Source organism: Micropterus salmoides, unplaced genomic scaffold (assembly GCF_014851395.1).
Source record: "Micropterus salmoides isolate LMB-PRFRI ecotype aquatic unplaced genomic scaffold, ASM1485139v1 Ms_hic_scaffold_1, whole genome shotgun sequence".
Classification (NCBI taxonomy): Eukaryota; Metazoa; Chordata; class Actinopteri; order Centrarchiformes; family Centrarchidae; genus Micropterus; species Micropterus salmoides.
This window is the reverse complement of record NW_024040040.1, coordinates 17,290,565-17,312,621: the sequence shown is the minus strand read 5'-3', so window position 1 is coordinate 17,312,621 and position 22,057 is coordinate 17,290,565. Positions and strand designations below refer to the sequence as shown.

At 40.2% G+C, this 22,057-nt stretch overlaps 1 protein-coding gene across 1 annotated transcript in view; it reads left to right on the top strand.

Annotated features, from left to right (window-relative positions):
- Window positions 1-16,840, top strand: part of LOC119904401 (sodium/potassium-transporting ATPase subunit alpha-1) — a 29,781-nt gene extending 12,941 nt beyond the window's left edge. The window contains exons 2-23 of the mRNA XM_038721037.1: window positions 2,480-2,593; window positions 3,428-3,487; window positions 4,808-4,909; window positions 5,086-5,187; window positions 5,397-5,510; window positions 6,181-6,315; window positions 7,100-7,217; window positions 7,341-7,609; window positions 7,705-8,013; window positions 9,609-9,743; window positions 10,250-10,445; window positions 10,576-10,751; window positions 10,957-11,093; window positions 11,366-11,516; window positions 13,039-13,207; window positions 13,347-13,501; window positions 14,230-14,353; window positions 15,378-15,523; window positions 15,617-15,747; window positions 16,054-16,155; window positions 16,306-16,397; window positions 16,709-16,840. Of these exons, the coding sequence (XP_038576965.1) occupies window positions 2,480-2,593; window positions 3,428-3,487; window positions 4,808-4,909; window positions 5,086-5,187; window positions 5,397-5,510; window positions 6,181-6,315; window positions 7,100-7,217; window positions 7,341-7,609; window positions 7,705-8,013; window positions 9,609-9,743; window positions 10,250-10,445; window positions 10,576-10,751; window positions 10,957-11,093; window positions 11,366-11,516; window positions 13,039-13,207; window positions 13,347-13,501; window positions 14,230-14,353; window positions 15,378-15,523; window positions 15,617-15,747; window positions 16,054-16,155; window positions 16,306-16,397; window positions 16,709-16,737 (3,066 nt within the window). The 3' untranslated portion in view covers window positions 16,738-16,840. The remainder of the gene's footprint in view (window positions 1-2,479; window positions 2,594-3,427; window positions 3,488-4,807; window positions 4,910-5,085; window positions 5,188-5,396; window positions 5,511-6,180; window positions 6,316-7,099; window positions 7,218-7,340; window positions 7,610-7,704; window positions 8,014-9,608; window positions 9,744-10,249; window positions 10,446-10,575; window positions 10,752-10,956; window positions 11,094-11,365; window positions 11,517-13,038; window positions 13,208-13,346; window positions 13,502-14,229; window positions 14,354-15,377; window positions 15,524-15,616; window positions 15,748-16,053; window positions 16,156-16,305; window positions 16,398-16,708) is intronic.
- The last annotated feature ends 5,217 nt before the right edge of the window (window positions 16,841-22,057 follow it).

The window sequence follows — 22,057 nt, the reverse complement described above, 5'->3', positions numbered from 1 at the left end:
GATATCATCTATCTTTTTGATGTTTGCTTCAGTGTGATTTTCTTTTTTAGTGGGAATTTTACTTTCATACTTGTGGTTTAGTGCTCAATTTAGCAAATTCAGGTTTGTTTAAATTGTACTTCTTCCCCCACCTCATCTGTCTCTCTGGCCCTCTTTCTTCCTCCCTATCTCACTTTCCCTCTCTTTCTGTCACTTTGTCTCACACACCCTCTGGCTTACAGCCATCTAGAAGACACAATCTTTGCCCGGGCCTTTGTTGGCTCTGTCAGCCACAGTGACCGCTGATAATGAGAGGGGATGCATGTGGAGGAGACAGCAGAGAGAAAGGGACAGAGGAGAGGGCCCACTGTCATTCTGCGCCAAAGTGCCAGAGCAGATGGTGTGATAGGGGATGTCAAGTGAGAGAAGAAACACACAAATTAAGGCTATTTCTGTACTTGAAATGTTTGTGTTTCATCTAGTTCTACAACTTAAATTATTATTAGGATAGATGACTGTGTGTGTTCCTCTGAGATCCAAAACTTGGAAATGTTGTTTTGTTGAATAAAATCCTTTTTTCCTTGCTTTTTTTTTATTTCCTGCCTACAGCGAGATAATTTGTATCACAGCCAGAGTTAAAATCAACAAAATGTGCCTGAGTGTGATTACCAGAAAATGACTCTAGTGTGGTTTGGTGTTCCACTCTTGGTTTGGCTGAGGTACTTTAATTGGTGAGGTTATGTGTAGGGAAGCTGTTGGTGAATGACTAGCCTAAAGCATTATGTATTTTCTCACTCAGTGACACCCTTTCTTGCAAAGTTGGGTGTTAAACAAGGGGGATTTTGTTTTCTCTCTGCAGCCTAATCTGTCTCACTTATCACTTATCTACCAACCGACTAAAGACCATGTGACGCTTGTTCCTCCCTTTCATTCTTGTTGTACACTGTCAAAGTGTCATGCTTGAGCTTGACTGATCCTTTCAGAATGTTTTATTTCAATGGTTGAATAAATTTTCTTTCTCAGAGGTCGCAAAATATTCTGCTGATCAGTAAAAAAACAACCCTGCACTCAGTGATCGTCACTGGTTTGAAAGATTAAGAGTTCACGGGTGGAGCAGAATGTTAATATCCCGGGTTTCACTTGTGGATTACTTAGGATTAATACTCAATAATCAAAACACACATATTAAAGACATGCGTAGCAAGCAGAGTTTTGGTCTGATGTAGATGAAATGTGGTTTATAAAAAGCTGCTCTCACAATAGAAAGCCTTTAAAAAGTTTGTAAGCGGATCCCCATAGGAGTTGTTTGCTTTGGCAGATGGCACGCGTGTCCATAAAGCCAGGGTCTCAGACTTTATTCACTATTCTGCTCATCCGACAGGGCTCTTGATCAAAACCTAACTCTATGTGACGAGTAAAGAGGTGACTCTTTCTTTTTGTTTCTTTTTTTTCCTTGGACTATCAAAGTTTGTGGCAGTTTGTCTCCCCAATTTAGGCCACAGTTTTCTCTGTTTAGACTGGGCTGTGTTGACTTTGTTTTTTTTTTTTGTTTTTTTAATAATATATGTGGTTCTATGTGAGTTGACCCACATGGAGTCTCAAAAAGATGCAGGATGAGAAAATGTCTTCTGGCACTTCTGGCGCGCTCACGTTTCATCAGACACACCTCAGCAACAGTCAGCATGTTACTTATGCATGACCCATTACATTACCCCCTAAATGTTCTCAAATAAAACATCCTTTGTTGAAATGGCCGTCATGCATAGACATGTCGAGTTTGTGAAGTTGTTGTTAAGTGTGTAAATTGTAGCTTGTATTTGGGCCAGAATGATCTCTGTCTTGATCCCTTTGACATTTAAAAAAAAAAATAAATTGTGCCCTTTATAGTCTGTAATACAGCCATGGTTGGTATCAAGCACTGTTAACTGAGGCTTTTGAGTACTGCTCATTTCTAGGAACTTTGTTCCTTGTGCCCAAGTGCAGCTCCACCCAAAGGACCCATGAGACAAAGATTTGAGACAATAGAGCGGCAGTTTTACAAGATGTTATGTTTATCACTGTTTTATCACTATAGGGAAGTACAGGACCTTAGAGGGCACCTTGCACCGAAGTATCTATAATCATACTTTAGAATATCCATTGTGCGTTATATCTTTTCTAAAACGCTTGTGCATTGCCTAAAAAGAGCCCCACCAGAGTCGAAACGATGCTAACTAGCTCATTGCCCGCGACGAGTTGGCATAACAACCGATAAAGCACATTTCTAAACCCCTCAGGCTGCTTGGTTGAAAGGAACTGTTGTACTTTCACTGTTTATGCTGTGTCCCAGTTGTTGGTCTGTATCACTGCTGAAGGCAGCATTGCTCATCACTGATATTATCCACAAATTGGCACCGCAATAATGGTAGGTAGGTTTGTTTGAGCTGGGAGATGATCTGTTTTTCAGAGTTGTTATTTAAAAGGGTTAATAAACTGTGTTTCTCATCCATTGTGTTTCCAGGATGGACGTGAGCAGTATGAGCTGGCTGCGACCTCGGAGCAGTGCAGCAAGAAGAAGGCGAAGGGGAAGAAGAAAGAGAAGGATATGGATGAACTGAAGAAGGAAGTGGATATGGTGAGTGTCTCAGCTTTACTTTCGTGTTTCACTCTGTTCACTGGCCTCAGGACGTCTTCCTCCGATTATCCACTGGCTCCAGCTTCCAACATGACTATCCCATCCTCTCCATTGTGGGGATTTTATTTCTTTTACTGCTCCTCCCTCCATGTGCCTCTTCTTGCCACACCCCTCTCTCTCATGTCACAGTCAAGAGCTAAAAATATCCAAATTCAAGGTTAAAAATTGAAGTACTAAGGCCTTTAAATATTCTATTTAAAGGCCTGTAAATGTAATGAAGCTATAAAAGTAGACAGTTGGATTTCTGGATCCATTAGATATTATTCTTTACTTATTAAGTATCCCATTTGTCTTAAATTTAATTCCAGGCTTCACTTTATGGTGTGGTAACGTACATTTAGCTTCTTAAAAAATTGCAGACACATTGAATGTGTCTTTGCTTCCTTTTATCTGTGCCAACTTATTCTGAATTTTTTATCCAACTCCATCCCTTTCTCACTTCATATCATGCTCCTCTTTTCTCAATTTATTGCTCGCTTACCATACAACATATTTCACTTTTATGCCTCCCGTCCTTTTCTTCCTCTTTCTTACCTCCCCTGTGTCTTTTATTGGCTCCCCATCCATCCATCCATTCATTCTTTTCACCTAAACGGTGAATTTTCCTGTCATTGTTGTGGCTCTACCTTGTGAGAGGTAGTCATTTTAAAATGAAAGGTCAGCACACAATGCGCTGTAAATGTCACTGGAATTTGGCATATTGAACACACATACATGCGCACAGATGTAAACACTGGACTGATGCCACCTGCTTTTCTCCATGTGTCTTTGCAGGATGATCACAAGCTGACCCTTGATGAGCTCCATCGCAAATATGGAACAGACCTGAACAACGTGAGTGAGATAAAGAGGGGAAACAAGCTGTATTATGTATCTGTTTTTGAATGTGTTCTGCCTGAAATGTGTTACACCTGCAGCTTTAAAAGTCACACTGAGATGCAAATTTGGCAGCTGGTGTTTCTAGATTTATCATGATAAGCAGATAAATATCAGATATCAGCAGCATACTGGCTGCTGCTGGCCGTTAACTTCCATGCTTCTCTTCAGTCTGGCAGTTGATATTCAGTTAATGAATGATTAATGAGGCTTATATGAATTAAACAGTGGACTTTGTTTAAAGCGGGATGATATCTTCTCTCACATCGTGAAGGAAATGTCATTGCGGATGTGATCAGCTACTTAAGGCTCTGCACTTCCAGGGTTTATTAAACAGAGTGTGGATCTAGAGAGAGGAGGAGGGGGAAGGTTAAAGGGCAAAAGAAGGTTTGAGATTGAGACGAAGGGTGGAGAGAGAGATTTGATCTCAAAGGTAGGTAGGTAGGTTTTTGCTAGGTTTAGGGTTATGCTTTTTAGAGTTCAAAAACTCCTCCATTCCAAATAAATAATTTTTATGGAATTGTCTCACCCATCTTAACGCTCATGATGAATCATGTAAAAACTAGCTGGAACAGTAAATGTTCCTCGTTTTCGACCACATTTCTATTTTAACAAAAGTATGGCATTGAGTTTCTTGTGCCACCTTTTAAAGAGAAAGACACTTGCTTTCTTGCCGAGAGGGAGACAAGAAGCCTCTAAATATGAAGCTACAACCAGCAGCCAGATAGGCTGGCTGTAGTTTCATACTTGCCATACAGATATGAAAGTGTCAGCCTTTTCCTCAGATAACTCTCCACAAGAAAACAAACAAACAAATATATTTCAGAAAAAATTTAATGATACCTTTTTAAATGGCATAAATTTCAGGTTATCAAACTCCATTTAGCCCTCTCTGCTCATGCAAATGTGCTCCTGGTCATGCAGAAAAGATCAAGGAGAATAGTTAATCAGTGCCTCTGTAGTGGTGTCTCCAAACTCTGCATGTGCTTGCATGCGTATGCAGCAGTTGTGAATAATTTATTAGCTACAGAAGCCCGTGTGTCCTGATTTCATATGATGCTATTTGGCTCATCTTGTCTCCTCTCCTTTACCTTCACTACTCTTCATTTCTTCTTCCTCTTCCTTCTGTTTTCTTCCTCCTACCTGTCCCATTTTTCCTGTTGATGCTGTGTTGCTAGGCAACTAGTAGCACCTACATCCCCCTCTTTTGTCACCGAGTTTGTTTGGCTGGTTAACAACAAGCAATTGTTTAAAATCTACGTCTTCTCCCCATATAAGGGTTTGACGAGCGCGAAGGCTGCTGAGATTCTGGCCCGTGACGGGCCCAACGCCCTCACTCCTCCTCCCACCACCCCAGAGTGGGTCAAATTCTGCAAACAGGTTAGATAAGCTTGGTGGCTTGCACAGTTGTTGATATTGATGCCTTACCAGGTTTTTAGCCTCTGTATTAAAGTTTTTTAATAATTTACACTTTTTCACAGACTGAAAGTACTTACTCACATTCCAGGTTTAGAAGGTCACTCCTGTCTTTCTTTCTTTTTCTTTTTTTTCTTCAGATGTTTGGCGGTTTCTCCATGCTTCTGTGGACTGGTGCTATCCTCTGTTTCCTGGCCTATGGTATCCAGGCTGCAATGGAGGATGAGCCCGCGAATGATAACGTAAGATAAAGGTCCTTTTAAAATATCTATGTAATGTCTCGATGTGACAATATGATATTGTTTTATGATGCATTTAGAGTATCAAGTTTCAAGTTTGTTTGCTAGTACCAACGTGTAAAATAAAACGTATATTTCTTAATTGTGCAGTTGATCGTGGTAATTGAAATGTTGGATTAAAATGTTTCCTTTGATATTTTTGATCCTCACAGTTGTACCTGGGTGTTGTGCTTTCTGCTGTTGTCATCATCACTGGTTGCTTCTCCTACTACCAAGAGGCCAAGAGCTCCAAGATCATGGACTCCTTCAAGAACCTGGTCCCACAGGTACCGCTCACATTTTATACCTTTCTTCTTCTTTTTTTTCTTTTTTTTCTTCAGTAACCGCATCGGCGTTTGGTCCCCGTTGACTGTTTTTGAAATATTCATAAATGGATTAAGATCACAAGAAATTACTGGAAAACATGAGATAACACTGTGTAACTACATTGAAACCGCTTCTTTGAAAAAACCTCAGTGTTGTCATGATGTCTTAATTGTAATATATTAATTCAAAGTCTTATCCACTTTGTGGTTCAAAAACAATAGTCTTCTTGACATCTGAATCTCATTAGCCCTGTTGAATAATTTGGAGGTTATTAATGAAAATCATTTTCACAGCTTCTTCCCTAACACCATGAGACTCCTCCCTTCATCCTCAGCACTCCACCATGTAAAACAGCTTTATTTCTATGACTTATTTATCCATCCAACTAGTGTAAATCAATTTTTGTCCTTAGTTTGATTTTTGTGAGTAGCATAAAGGGATCTACAAATTCATCTTCATACAACCCTGTGTTGTAAAATGATAAATAAATCCTTGTATTATGAAAAAAAATTATCTTTGCATGCAGGATGTGGAGGTTAAGGCAGCTAAAACAGACAAAAGAAAGCCGTCAATCTCACTTTTACCGCTGTCTTACACGAGTGTCTCTCTCTGTCCCGTCTTTTCTCGTAGCAAGCCCTGGTCGTCCGTGATGGTGAAAAGAGCAGCATCAACGCTGAGGAGGTGGTGGTTGGCGATTTAGTGGAGGTGAAAGGTGGTGACAGGATCCCCGCTGATCTGCGAATCATCTCCGCCCACGGCTGCAAGGTGGGCGTCTTTGACACAAGTCATTTTTTTTCTGTGCAAGACCCATATTTAAGGAATTAATAATTCTCTCCATCAAAGCAGTTAAAGGGGTACCTTGACTCCTTGAATTTCAGTTTGCTGCTGCGCTTTAGCTGGCACGTGAAAAACATTTGTTTTTCAGTGAAACTTCTTGCAGTTGGCATGTATTTGTTCTTGAAATGTAAAAAGCTTCCCCTCATAAAACTCAGCACAAGCTGCTAGATGTGAGCAATTACTATCTTGTTTTTTTTTTAAAATAATCTCAAGCCCTTTGTCTGTACATTTAATTATCAGAGTGTGACTGTGAAGAAGAGGTTGAAGCACCTAATTGCCCTCTCAGACTTTTCCTTTGAAGTCACTATTTTTATAAATTGACTTTTTTCATGCATTATTGTGGGGCAGAAAACGAGTCTGTGACCCATTTTGGGTCCTAAACTGAACTCGAGACCTAAGAGCAACACTTGACCCAATTCTGCCCCATGGTTTCCTGTCAGCCTCTGCATCATTCATTGTTATATCTTGTCACCTGCCTTTGCATCATTTAGCTGTTGCTCCATAATGGACCCAAAGAGGGTAACTTGACCTGAATCTGCCATCTGCCCGTCTGTAGCTGTTTTAACCACAGAGATGAGGGGTTGACATTTGAGGAGAAAGTTTTCCTCCCTGAGAAAGGAACTTTTTGGCAGCCATCTTCTCAGTGTTTATATCTTTTCTTTCCAAAGGTGCATTGTTTTTCATCAATCACAGTTGATGTTTCATTTCTCAGGTGGACAACTCCTCTCTGACCGGCGAGTCAGAGCCGCAGACTCGTACTCCGGACTTCTCCAATGAAAACCCGCTGGAGACCAGAAACATTGCTTTCTTCTCCACCAACTGTGTTGAAGGTATGATGACGGCACACATCAAAGCCATTCAGACAGTGCTGCATTGTATCTTTACTACAGAGACTCTGCAGTGAATCAGAGATGTTTTCTGTTTAAAAAAAAAAAAAATCATCCCCGCCACAGGAACTGCCCGCGGTGTTGTGATCAGCACCGGAGACCGTACCGTCATGGGTCGTATTGCCACGTTAGCCTCTGGCCTCGAAGTTGGACGCACCCCTATCTCCATCGAGATCGAGCACTTCATCCACATCATCACTGGCGTGGCGGTCTTCCTCGGCGTGTCCTTCTTCGTTCTCTCCCTCATCCTTGGATACTCCTGGCTGGAGGCCGTCATCTTCCTCATCGGTATCATTGTCGCCAACGTGCCAGAAGGTCTCCTGGCTACTGTCACTGTGAGTTTGTGTGTTTTTTATGAGTGTTAAAGGTCCAATTATGGATCCCAAAAACAACTCAGCCACTAACTGACTCATGCAAATCCCACCTCTAGGTGTGTCTGACTCTGACTGCTAAGCGTATGGCCAAGAAGAACTGCCTGGTGAAGAACTTGGAAGCCGTCGAGACCCTGGGCTCCACCTCCACCATCTGCTCGGACAAGACCGGCACTCTGACACAGAACAGGATGACCGTGGCCCACATGTGGTTTGACAACCAGATCCACGAGGCCGACACCACAGAGAACCAGAGCGGGACCTCCTTCGACAGGAGCTCTGCCACCTGGGCTGCTCTGGCCAGAATCGCTGGACTCTGCAACCGCGCCGTATTCCTGGCAGAGCAGAGCAACCTCCCCATTCTGAAGGTTGGTATTTTACCCTCCTTTCCCCTGCCATCGGCTTTCTCTTTCTCTGTTTAATCCACATATTAAGTCTTCTCTGAGACAACCATTGTCTGAGCAGAGATATTTCCCATGCACTGTGTAATGTTATCAGAGAAGTAATTATCCCTTAAAACTGAAAAAACAAACTGTTATCTTTCATCCTTTGTTCAACATCAAGGAAGCCTTTTCTGTTGTTCTAGGTCTTTAGTTTGTGTGCTTATGATGTGGGCAGGATTTAGAAATCCTGTACTGCTGATTCATTTCCCAGTTTGAATGTGCCCTTTTCCAAGCAGTTGGAAAACTGCAGTACCAAACAAGTGTTCCTCTTCCCTTTTGTACTTTTTGTTCCCTGATTTTGGCTTCATCTAATTTCTAGTAATGCCAGCACCTGTTCCAAGTGCACCTCATGAAACATGGTATTTAAACAGCTCTCACAAACTCTAGAAAGGAGGGGGTTTAGCTAGCGTTAGCCGTCTCTCTCCTGTGGATCCAGTTGTGGTGACGGCAATCAAAACCCACCGCAACGAGTGATCCTGCATTACCCCGTGACTCGAATTATGAGAAGTCACAGATGGGAATGAGCAATGGCTGAGGCCGTGTGTAGCCGTTGGAACTGTGGTGATATTGTGATGGAAGTATTTTTAGTGCCCACCCACACAGATTGGCACGAATCACAACCAGAACCAGCATAGTCGGTCAGTATCAGATATTAACACCTTTTGGGAAGCAATGTAGAGGTCACACATACACTCTATGGGGTTATTGCAGAAAAATGTATAAAACTTGATATTTCTTTACCATTTTGACCAAATTAGTATACAAGTCGAAACAAAAAGCAATGATATGTGTACTGTACTAAAATTTTATTTCACTTCAGCTTGAAATGTCTACTATAGAAACAGAAAACTTCTGATAGGCTGACAAGGGTCTGTTAAAAAGTTGGATCTTGCTATCAGACATTGACTGACTGAAGGGCCCAAAACTTATGTTTACCAACAGGCTTGTTCTCCAGCTTACTTCTTACTCCATGGGGTGTATACACACACACGTTGTTACCTCATAATTATTCCTACCCCCACCCCAAAACGCACACACAGACAAGCACACGCACCCAGATAAGTACGTATGTCTCTTGGCTCCCAGACTTTCCTTGCAGCCAAGTCTCTGGTTTCCACCCTGTGTTAATCACCTGTAAATGTCTGGCTGGCACGGTGGCTTTAATTACCAGTCAGTCTCTCTCAATGCTCATTACTTTTCCCTCAGTCACTGTTACAAGAGTGAAAGGAGAGTAAACATGGGCTTGGTGTTTATCAAGGCCAATAATTATGATGGAAAAATATAGAAAATTAGCATTTTTCTTTCGTTTTTGTTGTTGAATTGTAGGTGGATACACAAACCTGTGGAGTAAGACATATGTTGTGTTACATTGCACTGATGGACCATTGAGTAATTAGTCTGAGGATGTTTTGTTATTCAGACTCACTGACTATGTATAAAGACAATTATGTTACTTATGAACGGTGAACTTTGTGTCTATGATTAATGTGTGTTCTCCGTTTTCCATCTTTCACCTCCAGAGAGATGTGGCTGGTGACGCCTCTGAGTCGGCTTTGCTGAAATGTATTGAGCTGTGCTGTGGATCAGTCCAGGAAATGAGAGACAAATCCCCCAAAATAGCGGAGATCCCGTTCAACTCTACAAACAAGTACCAGGTATGGAAAGAGTAGCTAGCTTGCAGCGTAATGTTTTTCACTTTGTCATTATTAGAGAGATGGAAACCTGTTTGTCATGTTTTCAGGTGCCATTACAGAAAAATCTATTTCTACTAAATGTTCCTATTGTTTGGAAATGTTATGGGCTCACAGAAACATTAATATCAGGTTATTTTCCCCTCATGTTGACAGTAAATCCACAATGTAATGTAAGATCTTGGTTCAGGAAAACATAAATCTTTGTGTGACCTTTTTATATCATTATGATTTTTTGCTAATTGTAAAAAATGGATTCATCTAGAAGAATCTGTCTGTTCAAGGGTTTTGGAAACTCTTAAAGGGTCAGTGTTGTTTTTGGTCATTTCCTCTGTTTATCATCCTTTTCTTCCTTTTTTATACAAGTTAGTGTTGGACCTAGACACAACATTAAAACCTGAATCCTCAAACTGGCCTGTTTTTTCTTTTTTTTTTTGTATGTTTTTTTATTATTTTTTATGTGCTCCTAGCTTTCCATTCACAAAAATGGCACACCTGAAGAAGAGTCCAAGCACCTGCTGGTGATGAAAGGGGCCCCAGAGAGGATTTTGGACCGCTGCTCCTCCATCATGATCCAGGGCAAAGAGCAGCCCCTGGACGACGAGATGAAAGACGCCTTCCAGAACGCCTACCTGGAGTTGGGAGGTCTTGGAGAGAGAGTGCTCGGTAAGGACCGACGGCTGCCGGGAGTGACTTAATTTTAACGGAGCAGAAACAACAAACAACCAATCAGAAAATCACTTCACTGGGCTACTTTTGTCACTCTAAAGTGCTTCTTGTCTTGCGTCCCATCCAGGTTTCTGCCATTTCAACTTGCCTGATGACCAATTCCCAGAGGACTTTGCTTTTGACACTGAAGAGGTGAACTTCCCTACTGAGAACCTGTGCTTCATTGGCCTCATGTCCATGATCGACCCTCCTCGTGCTGCCGTGCCTGATGCCGTGGGAAAATGCAGGAGCGCTGGAATCAAGGTAAAATGAAATTTACTTATTTGGTTAACATAAAGCTGTTTCAGTCAAACTACTCAGGTTATGTTAAAATACTAATACACAGTCTGCACATTTGTATGCCGTCCAAGTGGCGTGATTAATAATACATCCCTACTTCATTATGGTTGTATCCATGACAATACAATTTGAGCATAATACTCATCAGCACAATGGTCCCTTCTCTTAGGTCATCATGGTAACCGGTGATCATCCAATCACAGCTAAGGCCATCGCTAAGGGTGTGGGCATCATTTCCGAAGGCAACGAGACTGTTGAGGACATCGCTGCCCGTCTGAACATCCCAATCAACGAAGTCAACCCAAGGTACCAACTACACTGAGAAACCCTGGGTGCACAAGTGCAGATACAGGAGAAGTTTGTTAATATGTTGAGCTGTGATGGAAACAAAAGTCAGAGCTGCTCCTGGAGGACCCAGAGGTCCCATTCTGGGCCCCATTTTATTCTGAATGTGTTGTTTTCTAATCCAAGCCTTTACAGATACCCTAAACCATTTCTAATTACTTTTGTTTTTCTGCACCTACGTCTGTCTGTCTGCGTGAAGAAGTCTAACTAAAACGGCTTTGTGTTCCCTGCAGAGATGCCAAGGCCTGTGTAGTGCATGGTGGCGACCTGAAGGATCTGACTGCGGAGCAGCTGGACGACATCCTGAAGTACCACACTGAGATTGTTTTCGCTAGAACCTCCCCACAGCAGAAACTGATCATTGTGGAGGGCTGCCAGAGACAGGTAGAAACAAAACAAATGAGGAGGTGTGTTTGTGTGTCGGGGAGAGGACTCTCCTGCTCTTATGTGCCTCTGCGGTGTTTGTGTTGCTGCTTTAACAGTTTTGGCAAACACGGCATGTGCCTGCGCCTTATTATGTAAATAGATGCGCAAATATTTGATATCCCTATCCCCTAATGCTTATTTATGATTATTGCTTTAGTCTATGATGATTAAGTTGGAAGAATAATCAAGCATAGCATCTGTCAAGCTGTGACCTTACCCGCACACATGAATATTCACAAGAGAAGCAGTAGGTTGAGCACCCACAACTCTGTTAAGTGTTGTGTGAACTTGGACTATGGATTTATTTATTTATGTAAATGATTTTGTTGATTAATTCCTGATTGGGCCACCAAAAATAACCATCTATTCCTCTGATATAGTGTCAGGTTCATCTCTTGACATTTTATCTTTAAGGAAACCCTGGCTACATAATTACACGTCTGTAGAAATGGTTGAAAATAGCCAAATTTCATACAGATTAAATTGGCTTCAGTGTGGTAGTCTCCTTAGCATATTCAGAAGTTATAGTACATGTGCTATCACCAGCAATACAAGTATAGCTGACGTCTGTCATAAAGTTGCAGAAGTAATCAACCTAATGTATTCCAGTGTGCCCACATGCTGCCTGGAGGAGGAGCAGGAGGGGGATTGATTATGACATATTGACGTTTCATCTTGTGAACCCAATGACTTGAATTCTGTTACTCAGTCATTCAGCAAATAGCATTGTAATAGCACAGTATGCGTACTGTAGTTATGTCCAATGCTATTTGCAGTGTAGCATTAGCGGACTCTCAATTTTATATTTAAAATGTTGCTCCGTTCACTGAGTTGAAGAGTAGTGCAGATTTGCTGCATCAGGTAGCATGAATTATGGTCCTTCTGTAGTTTACTGGAGCACATTCAAGTGCATGGTAGCAATACAAACTTCTTAGAGCTGCCATCTTCCTAATATTTCCTTTTTTCCTTAAAGGAGGCCCCATAGGATTTTATCTTGAGATCCAAACGTTGACATTTTTGCCCAGAATACAAGCTTTGTTTCTCGACTGATCCCCACCCCTGCCTCTTATTCATTGTCATCACAGTTGTCTGTGCCGAAAAGCTTCTGAGAAATGAGGCTTTTCTTTCACACAAGAGAAAATTATGTGTGATGCAGTGTAACTTTAGAAAATGCAAATGTCACTCAACGGCAAGAATGGTGACTCTTTTTCTCTGAAAAGGAAGGGACACCTGTTACTTCAGTCGAGTGTTTCTTTTATACATAGACAGATCAGTTTGACTTCTCATCTCAGCGGAAGTCAAGCGTTTGTTTTGCTGAGAAAATGTGACATTCTCTGCTCCTCTGTATTTATTGTGCGACACATTCACAGATTAGAAGATTTCCCTCATTCATTTTATCTTAACTTTCATTTATCCTTCTCCTTCTGTGGATAATCTCCACACACAAATAATAATATTTCCCTCTTCCGTCTCTCCGCAGGGAGCCATTGTGGCTGTGACAGGTGATGGTGTGAACGACTCTCCTGCTCTGAAGAAGGCTGACATCGGCGTTGCTATGGGAATCGCTGGATCTGACGTTTCCAAGCAGGCTGCTGACATGATCCTGCTGGACGACAACTTTGCCTCCATTGTCACTGGAGTGGAAGAAGGTAACAGTAACAATGTTCTTTTAAAGCTTTTTTTAACTAAAGGACTTACAGTTACACTGGAATAAAATGTTCTTATTTAGCTGGAGGGTTGAAATGATTAAAATAATGACTGTATGCACTTGCGTCATGTTCTCACCAGGCCGTCTGATCTTTGACAACTTGAAGAAGTCCATCGCCTACACTCTGACTAGTAACATCCCTGAGATCACCCCCTTCCTCCTCTTCATCATTGCCAACATCCCCCTGCCTCTGGGAACCGTCACCATCCTCTGCATTGACCTGGGAACTGACATGGTAAAGATGAGTGAACTGCAGTCTTTCTTCTTCTGTACTGCTCAAATGTTGCACAAACATTTTCCTTATATATGGTTAATCACAGGGTTTTGTGTGTCACATCTATTGTTCTTCTTAACTTAACTGAAAAATAGCATTTGTTTCTGATTCTAGGTTTCTTCGGCTGTGTTCAGATCAGATTTTAATTTTAATTTTTATAACCGAGAGGATGAAGAGGCAAAGTCACATGGAATCGGATCTCTTCTATTTCAGGCCACTTTCATATGTGGTCCAAATCAGATACAGGTCCGATTTTTGAAATGCGCAGAATTCATGCGTCTCTGACATCGCTCTAAAGCGACTGTCGTCTCAATTCTGCACTAGGTGAAATCAAAAAGCTCCACAAAAAGCCATAATTAAAAATGCGTCCCTCTTTCTCCTCATGCTCATCATTTGCTCATGAATTCCCTTTCTTTCACCTGAAGTAAATTTAAAAAAACATAGAACCTCTGGCCTCTAGGTTTACCTCCATACGACAACGGGCTGCGTGTGATGTATTCTTTCGCTCATGTGGGTCACTATCAGCCCGTGGCCAGTTCACAAAAAAAACACAAAAATAATGTGAACAATCAATAAAAAAAGTGGTCTGGGCAATAAATCAGAATTGAGTTTTAAGGCCTGCAGTGTGAACAGAGCTTTAGCCGGTTTGCCAACTTGCTCATTGACTGGTCCTGTGTCCTGTCTCCCAGGTCCCCGCCATCTCCCTGGCTTATGAAGCTGCTGAGAGCGACATCATGAAGAGACAGCCCAGAAACCCCAAAACAGACAAACTGGTGAATGAGAGGCTCATCAGCATAGCCTACGGACAGATCGGTAAACAGACGTTTTTTGATTAGAAATCCAAATTTTACCAAAAACAGAGCTGAAAGTTTGATATCCATTGTCCCTTAGTAGATTTTTGTGGGAAGGGAGCTCAGTATCTGGGTGGTCCAAGATAACTAGAAGAGTGGCCGGCACCACAAATAGGCTCATACTGAGTGCGTGCGTACAAGCAGTGCCTCTGGTTTTTGATTTTCCCTTTTTGGTAATGAAGCCAAGAATAGGCTTGACCACCCCTGAACTAGCTTTTTATAAGGGCAGAATACAAACGAGTCATTATTTTTGGTGCAGATTTTCCTCAAAGCTGCAATGGGAAAATTTTTGTTGAGACATTGTTGTTGCTCTTTTCCTTTTCCATTACAAAATAATGTTTCACAAAGGAGCAGACCTCCTACTAATTGTCTTAAAAAGGTCGCATCGCTTGCCATAAAAACAAAAGAAACAAACACATTTTGACAAGCCTGTCTTTTGAATTCAAATATTTCTTTATAGGATTTAGAGTAACCGCTCCTTAAATATACAACTGTCTGTTATGTTTTATTGCATTTTGCTTTACATTTATTCATTGTGTCTTTGTTTATTCATCTCATAACAGTTTAAACATTTAATTGACTAAAAGACCCATACATCATTTCCATTTTGATTAAGCCTCTTAATTCCTCAGAGGACAACATAATTATTCTTTTTTTTTTTTTTTACCCAGTTATCCATCAAATTAAATATGGTTTAGTCCTCAAAATTCCCCAAAAGACTGACTATACAAATTTACTGACTCAGTCATTCACTTTCTCGTTGATTATATTTTCCCCAAAAGACACACGGCTAGTTGGTTTGCTTAATCGTATATTGATTCATGGTTTAATTTAGAATCCTAATTTGACATTAACTGCATTTGTTAATTCAGTCTGAAACTGCTCAAAAGACAGATTTCCATTTCAGTCATAAATCAAACAATTGTACAGTATCTCTATCTTGATTCGGTGGCAGATTTCTTAACTTGATGTCTTCGTCCAATCAGGTATGATCCAGGCGCTGGCAGGTTTCTTCACCTACTTTGTGATCTTGGCTGAAAATGGCTTCCTGCCCTCCACCCTGCTGGGCATCAGAGTGTCCTGGGATAATAAATACTGTAATGATCTGGAGGACAGCTATGGACAACAGTGGGTCAGTAACATTTATACAGACAGACCACAAGTAAAAGTTAAAACTTGGCCATAATCACCGTGTATAAACTGTTTCTGATCTGTTCCCTGTTAGACTTACGAGCAGAGGAAGATTGTGGAGTTCACCTGCCACACAGCCTTCTTCGTCAGCATCGTCATTGTCCAGTGGGCCGATCTGATCATCTGTAAGACCAGGAGGAACTCCGTCTTCCAACAGGGAATGAAGTGAGTGCAAGAACACCCACTATTTGTATGAAGTGAACTAGTGTCCTCGCCCAACTCTGAACTGTTAGTCTGAGTTAGAGTGGATGTTTCATCAGAAGTCCCCTCTGCCACTGGAACATATTGTAGCTGTTGTTCTTTTCATGGAGGAACTCCAGGTAACTGCTGTGTTTATTTTGGGCTTTGAAATCCTGGCACCAAAATGATAAAGATGTTAAAGTCCTAGCTATTTTTAGCCACTCGAATTAGTTTGTTTGGGTCTCCGGTTTTATTTTCTCAAATTCATAATTGCTCCCCTGTGCGTTTCAGGAACAAGATCCTTATCTTTGGGCTGTTTGAGGAGACCGCCCTGGCTGCCTTCCTCTCATACTGCCCAGGCATGGACGTCGCCCTCAGAATGTACCCTCTCAAGTGAGTAAAGCACAAACACTTACCTCCCAGTCCACCAATAAACCATGCACATCTCTGGTTGACTCTGTAATCGTGCCTTCTCCACCTACCACATGTTGTCCATCCACGCTCGGGGCACTGGATCAGTTTCTCATGTCTTTTATTTTCCAGGCCCAACTGGTGGTTCTGCGCCTTCCCCTACTCCCTGCTCATCTTTATCTATGATGAAATCCGTAAGCTTATCCTCAGACGCAGCCCAGGAGGTGAGTCCAAAATCCATGCTTTATTATATCTTCTTGTATTTTCTTACTTCTCTCTCCCTCTGCACTGTTGTTCTTTTTTTGCACACTTTTGCCTCTTCATCTCTGCTGCTTTCTCTTGTGTTTTTCCTCTACACCTCCCTCTGCCTTGTGGGATCATCTTTTTATGCTTGGTGAGGGAGGAGAAACTTAGGTCTTGTTCCTCTCTTTTAAATGCTCTGTCATCCTCTAGTTTCTTTTTAAATAAAGTATATCCAATCTACCCAAGCCTCTAAATCCCATGTTTGTTTGTTTTTCTCTCCCTGTGCGTCCAGGTTGGGTGGAACGGGAGACCTACTATTAAAGACCCATCATCCTGTCAGTCCAGTCAGCTCGCATCTTCTCCTCCACTCCCGTCTTTGCATGAATATTGTCTTGCTGCTCGGATTAAAATTTTAACCTCTGTGGAAAAAAAAATTGGAAGTGTTTTTATATTAGGGAATGCTTGATACTACTATTAGACAAATACTGAGATGGAACGTGCTGATGATGCTGATGTTGATAAATGATAATGCTAATAATGACATGAATACTGAACATTGACATGACTATGCGTGCCTTGTTTATGAAACAGGACCAATTTTATACATGTTTTTAACAGTTATAAACGTTCAATAAAAATGCGCTCGAGTCAGGTCCCACAGATGTTTCCTGTGCTCATTTAGTGTGCGTGTTTGTGTGTGTCTTGTAACCGAACAGCTTTGCATCATGTTTGAACCCCAGTCACCCACCTGAATCCCTAAAATGTTACGTACTAGAAATGTCTACACAGTAAAGGAGGGTGAATTGAAATAAATTTTAAACAAATCCTGCAAGATCAAATCACATTTTTGCTTATTGTCCTTTTTAAATTCAAGTCTTGAAATGAAAGTATCTCATGTAGCATTTGATGTACCAACATTGTTGGGTAGCAAACACACCACCTTAGCAGAGCTTATAATCAAAGGTAATGAGTAATAATCATATGACGATGCATAGGTTAATCAGACTTTGTCTTGAATTTGGAAGTTGAAGTGAATATTGAAATGATCCATTGGATAGATTGGAGCAATTTTTTTTGAGTAATTTATGTATTCCCTCAAGTTGACAGCATGGTGAACGCTCCAATAACTGCTTTTTTGCTCTGTACGGGAGGCAAAATGTTGATGCATGTTTTTCCCACCTTCCTTCTCAGCATGTGGGATGACCCTAATTAGAGTTAAATATAGGGAAAAATCCATTCGTAGTCCTAATTAAACAATCCTACACAAATCGAGAGGATTACCCACATCTTTATTTTCATTCTCAATGTTTTTCAAGGAATACATTAGTAACTCCAAAGGAATTGCTGTTCAAACTTAGCTCTATATCATAAAAGATACATAGACAAAAACCTTAATGCAGAAATATTGTTAGTGAAACTATTTCAAGACTTGGAAAAAGTGCTCTTATAGAGGATTTCAATTGTGTATCCAGAGCTTTTTGGTGAACTGTAATAGCCATATTTTGTGATTAAATCTCCTTTTTGAAATAAACTGAGCTCAGAGAAACACCTTAATCTGACCAGAGTGACATGTTTGCCTGCAGCCTGATACCTGATAATGGAACTAATTTCCTCTAAATGATATGACAACATACTGTATAAACCCCTAATCTGTTCAGCAAGGTATCTATTAATGGGAAAGGGATGATGAGTGTTTACCTAGAAAGTAGTGCCCTCATAAATTTTGAATTGTTATCATCCTCTAACAACCTACATTAAAATGATGTTGAGGTCGACCCACAGGGCAAATTGCGGGCACGCTTTTTATCAGCAGAACAAGGGAAAGTCTTATCAGCCAACTGCTTTCAGTTGATATAACTGCTGCTGTAGATACAGCTTGTGCTTACTGCACCACTAGGAACATGGTTTTAAGCTGTGGAGCACAAATGTGATCAGGTCCTGTTTGGATCAGAGCACTGTGGTGTTTAAGTGTTGTGTAATTCATTTGTGAAAACCAATACTTTCCTTGTCTTTATACTGTTTGAAAATAGATAGACTCAACTAACATGGGACTGAGTGAAATTTGTATCATTAGCAATACTGATAAAATATTGTTTTGGTGGTTTGCCAACACCAAGCAAACCAAAGACTTGAAAACAAATTTGAACACAGACTTACATGCAGCTTGAATATGAAGTCATCCTGCCAGGTTGGACATTATGAAGTTGAAGTATGAAGTCTGAAGGATGGATGATTTCTAACCTCACATGAACTTTGCAAAAGTAGCTCTGTCTCTGAGTTGTTAAGGCCATGGTGGGAGTTTTAGTTTACCAAGAGACACTGGGATGTCTAATCCAATATCCATTATGCTTAAAACTGGGAGTTTCAAGCAGCTACTGTATGCGGTCTGTCTTCCCACGCACTGCTTGCTGTGTCTTGACATTCAGGCACACACACAAACACAGAGAAAAAGAAGACTTTTAAGAATTTAAGAAGAGGAGAGCAAAATCTCAACAGCTTAGCATCCTCCTACCTTCAAAATGCACAGTTTTAGAAAAAAGAGAGAATCAGAATCAGAAATACTTTATTGATCTTCTTTGTCGCAATTGCACACTTGTCAAGGCATAAGAATAGAAATAGTAATAAAAGGTAGATAGATAAATAGCATATAAATATAAGAAAAATATAAAGGAGGGTGGGTATATACAATATTTACATTATTAGAGAATTGTTGTGGTGAACATTTACATTATTAAGAATTATTATGGTAAACCAAAAAGGACTAGTGAATAAATAGCAGCAGAGAATATTGCACATTAATTATTAAACAGATAATATTGCACAAAAATAGATAATACGGTCCAGTTTTAAGTGTCCCTGTGTCAGACACTTAGAGGGAGGAGTAAAGCTTGATGGCCACAGGCAGGAATAACTTCCTGTGTCGTTCTGTGGTGCATTTTGGGGGAATGAGTCTTGCATTGAAAGTGCTCCTGTGTTTGAGCAGCACATCATGGAGTGGGTGGGAGACATTGGGTGCTTCTCAAGTCTCTTAATTGCATCCACGTGTTGGTACTAATCAAGTCTCACAATTATCAGTGCAGAGCAGCAGGATTCTCTGTTGCCTGTTTAACAATGAGATAATGAAAAATTATAGGTTAGCCTATATGTCCTGCTCAGAGGTACAGGATAATTTCTACTGGCACAATGCTGATATTATCTGCATTTATATTTATTGATTCTGATTCATCAGATGCTTTGCTCGCTGCATTAGATACTTTGGTGCAGTTTAGCGACCTGTCCGACTCCTTACGTGTAGCCTACTATGTTTTATTGTCGTCTATTTGGACTAAACACAGGAATGACCAGCCTCACATGTGACTGAATAGAAATGACATAAATTATGTAAAACGTGTTTCATGCAGACAGACTCTCCGACTCTCTCTGACTTTAATTGTCTCCATAATAAAAGTTGAAGGGAGAAATAAAAAAACGATCTTTCTAATAAATAAATAAAGTTGTGTGGGGCTTTTGTTGTTCAGACCTACAGTGAACACAGATTTTAAGAAGACAGTATGGTAGTCAATGGCGAGGGACAACAAATATTTTGATCCCGTTTGAATTGTGCCCTGAATTACACATATGATGTTTGTCCATTTAAACGATACATTTTAAAGTCAAGAAAGTCGCAGAAGTATCACATGAAAAGTAAAGGAAGGAAAGAGAAAAGTGTTGCAACATTTTTATCAGAAGAAAAGGTGAGTTTACAAGCTTATCTAGCTGTAAATTAGACTATGACAGGTAAAACAGGCTAGCTTAATATACAGATATTATTAATTGACCTTTCTCATGGCAGACATTTTGACTTAAGTTAAAAGAGGTAAGTTAGACATAACATTAGAGAAAAAAATAAGATTAAGTAAAATAATACTTAATTACAATTATTATTTATTATATTATTATTTGAAATGTGAATATGTAACAGTAGCAAAAATGCACTTTAAGTAATAAGTAATTAGGTAAAAGTAAAATGTGCCCCTGTGAGTATATTAAATATTATGTATTAGATTACTGGATTAATATTACTGATGCAATCATGTGTTATCATTTTAATGTGGCCAGTGGAAGTGTTTTATATGTTGTTGCGTTATGTAGGCCTACTGAATAATATTTTATAAGCTCATCATGTTTTATAGATAACACATAGCATGTTCAATAACTATAGCTGTAAGATAAAAGTACAGTATTTTCCTCTGATATGTAGTGGGGTAGAGTATAAAGTGGCAGAAAATGGAAACACTCATACCTCAAATATTTATTACAGTACTTGAGTAAATGTAGCTTGGTAGGTTCCACCACTGGAACATCTTAAAGCAAAAAAAACACAGGTGCAACTAATTAGCTGTGTTCAGCTTAAGTGCCCTAGTGGAGCTGCATGCAGCATGTTTAAGTAATTTCTATTAGTAACATCTGTATTTTGACTGGGCATACTGTTCACCTGCAGAAAGTTCTGGAATAAAATCACACATATACTAAATTATGTCTAAATTCTGTCCAAGTAGTTGTTGAGACCGAAGTGGGAAGAGCGGATGAGGTGAATACAGTATTTTTGTATTAACATTCAACTTTTTGACTTTTAAACTGCAAGACTGTAACATTGTGACATACACTCTCCTCATATTACAGACTGAAGCAGTAATTTCCCTCTACCTGATGATGTTACTGAAGACATGACACACGGTGAGCTCATATAACATGCAGATAAAAGTGGCTCCCAAAAGTTATTGCAATAGTCCTGAACACCACTGGTCACCACTTGTGACCAGTGTGGCGGCACCAAGTTAAAAAAAATCACTACCCAGATATTTATTTATTTCCAAAAAGATTTCTTTTTTTCTACAAATATTAAATGCATCTCTTTGGATCAGCAGGTTTTTCTCTAAAAACAGCTACCAGACACCTTTAATATCTCAAAGTTTTTAATCATCACAGACTAACACATTGAATGTTCTTTTCCAAGATAACTGTGCCTTTTGAATATTGCTTAAGCTTCCACTTGAAGGTGGACTCTCCAGAAGGATGTCAGCTATTTTAAATTGGTTTCAACATGTCATGTGTAGGTGCATAATGCATAACCAGGCTCATATGCACCGCATATGTATGCATTTTTTATGTTTAGCTAACGTTCTTAACCCACGAGTGCATCACCAGCACTACAAGCAAATGAAAATATATAGGATAAAAAATTTAATAGCTCTGACTCTGTTGCAGTAACCATAAAATGAGAGCAACATACTGTAAAAATAAAAAAAACAAACAAACATAGGATTGAAAAAGACAAGTGGATTTAATAAAGAAAAATCCTGCATGGAGCTAGGAGCAGTGTCTTAGTCCTGCCACATCAGGTTAAAAAAAATACATTAACTTAAGGCTAATTTCCAATGTGATTGTGATGTGGTTAACAGTACGTTCTGTTTATATTTAATAGGTGAAAATACACTAAATAAGTATTGCCAAATTTCCTAATAAAGGCAGACTTGACTTCAAGTAGAGAGGACACACATGTACAAACATACACACTCTTGGTCACACAAGGGGACAGGGACAGACTGTGAGGCTCCACAGTGTGTTGCATGTGCTTCTGTGTCAGCGAACACTTCAGCTC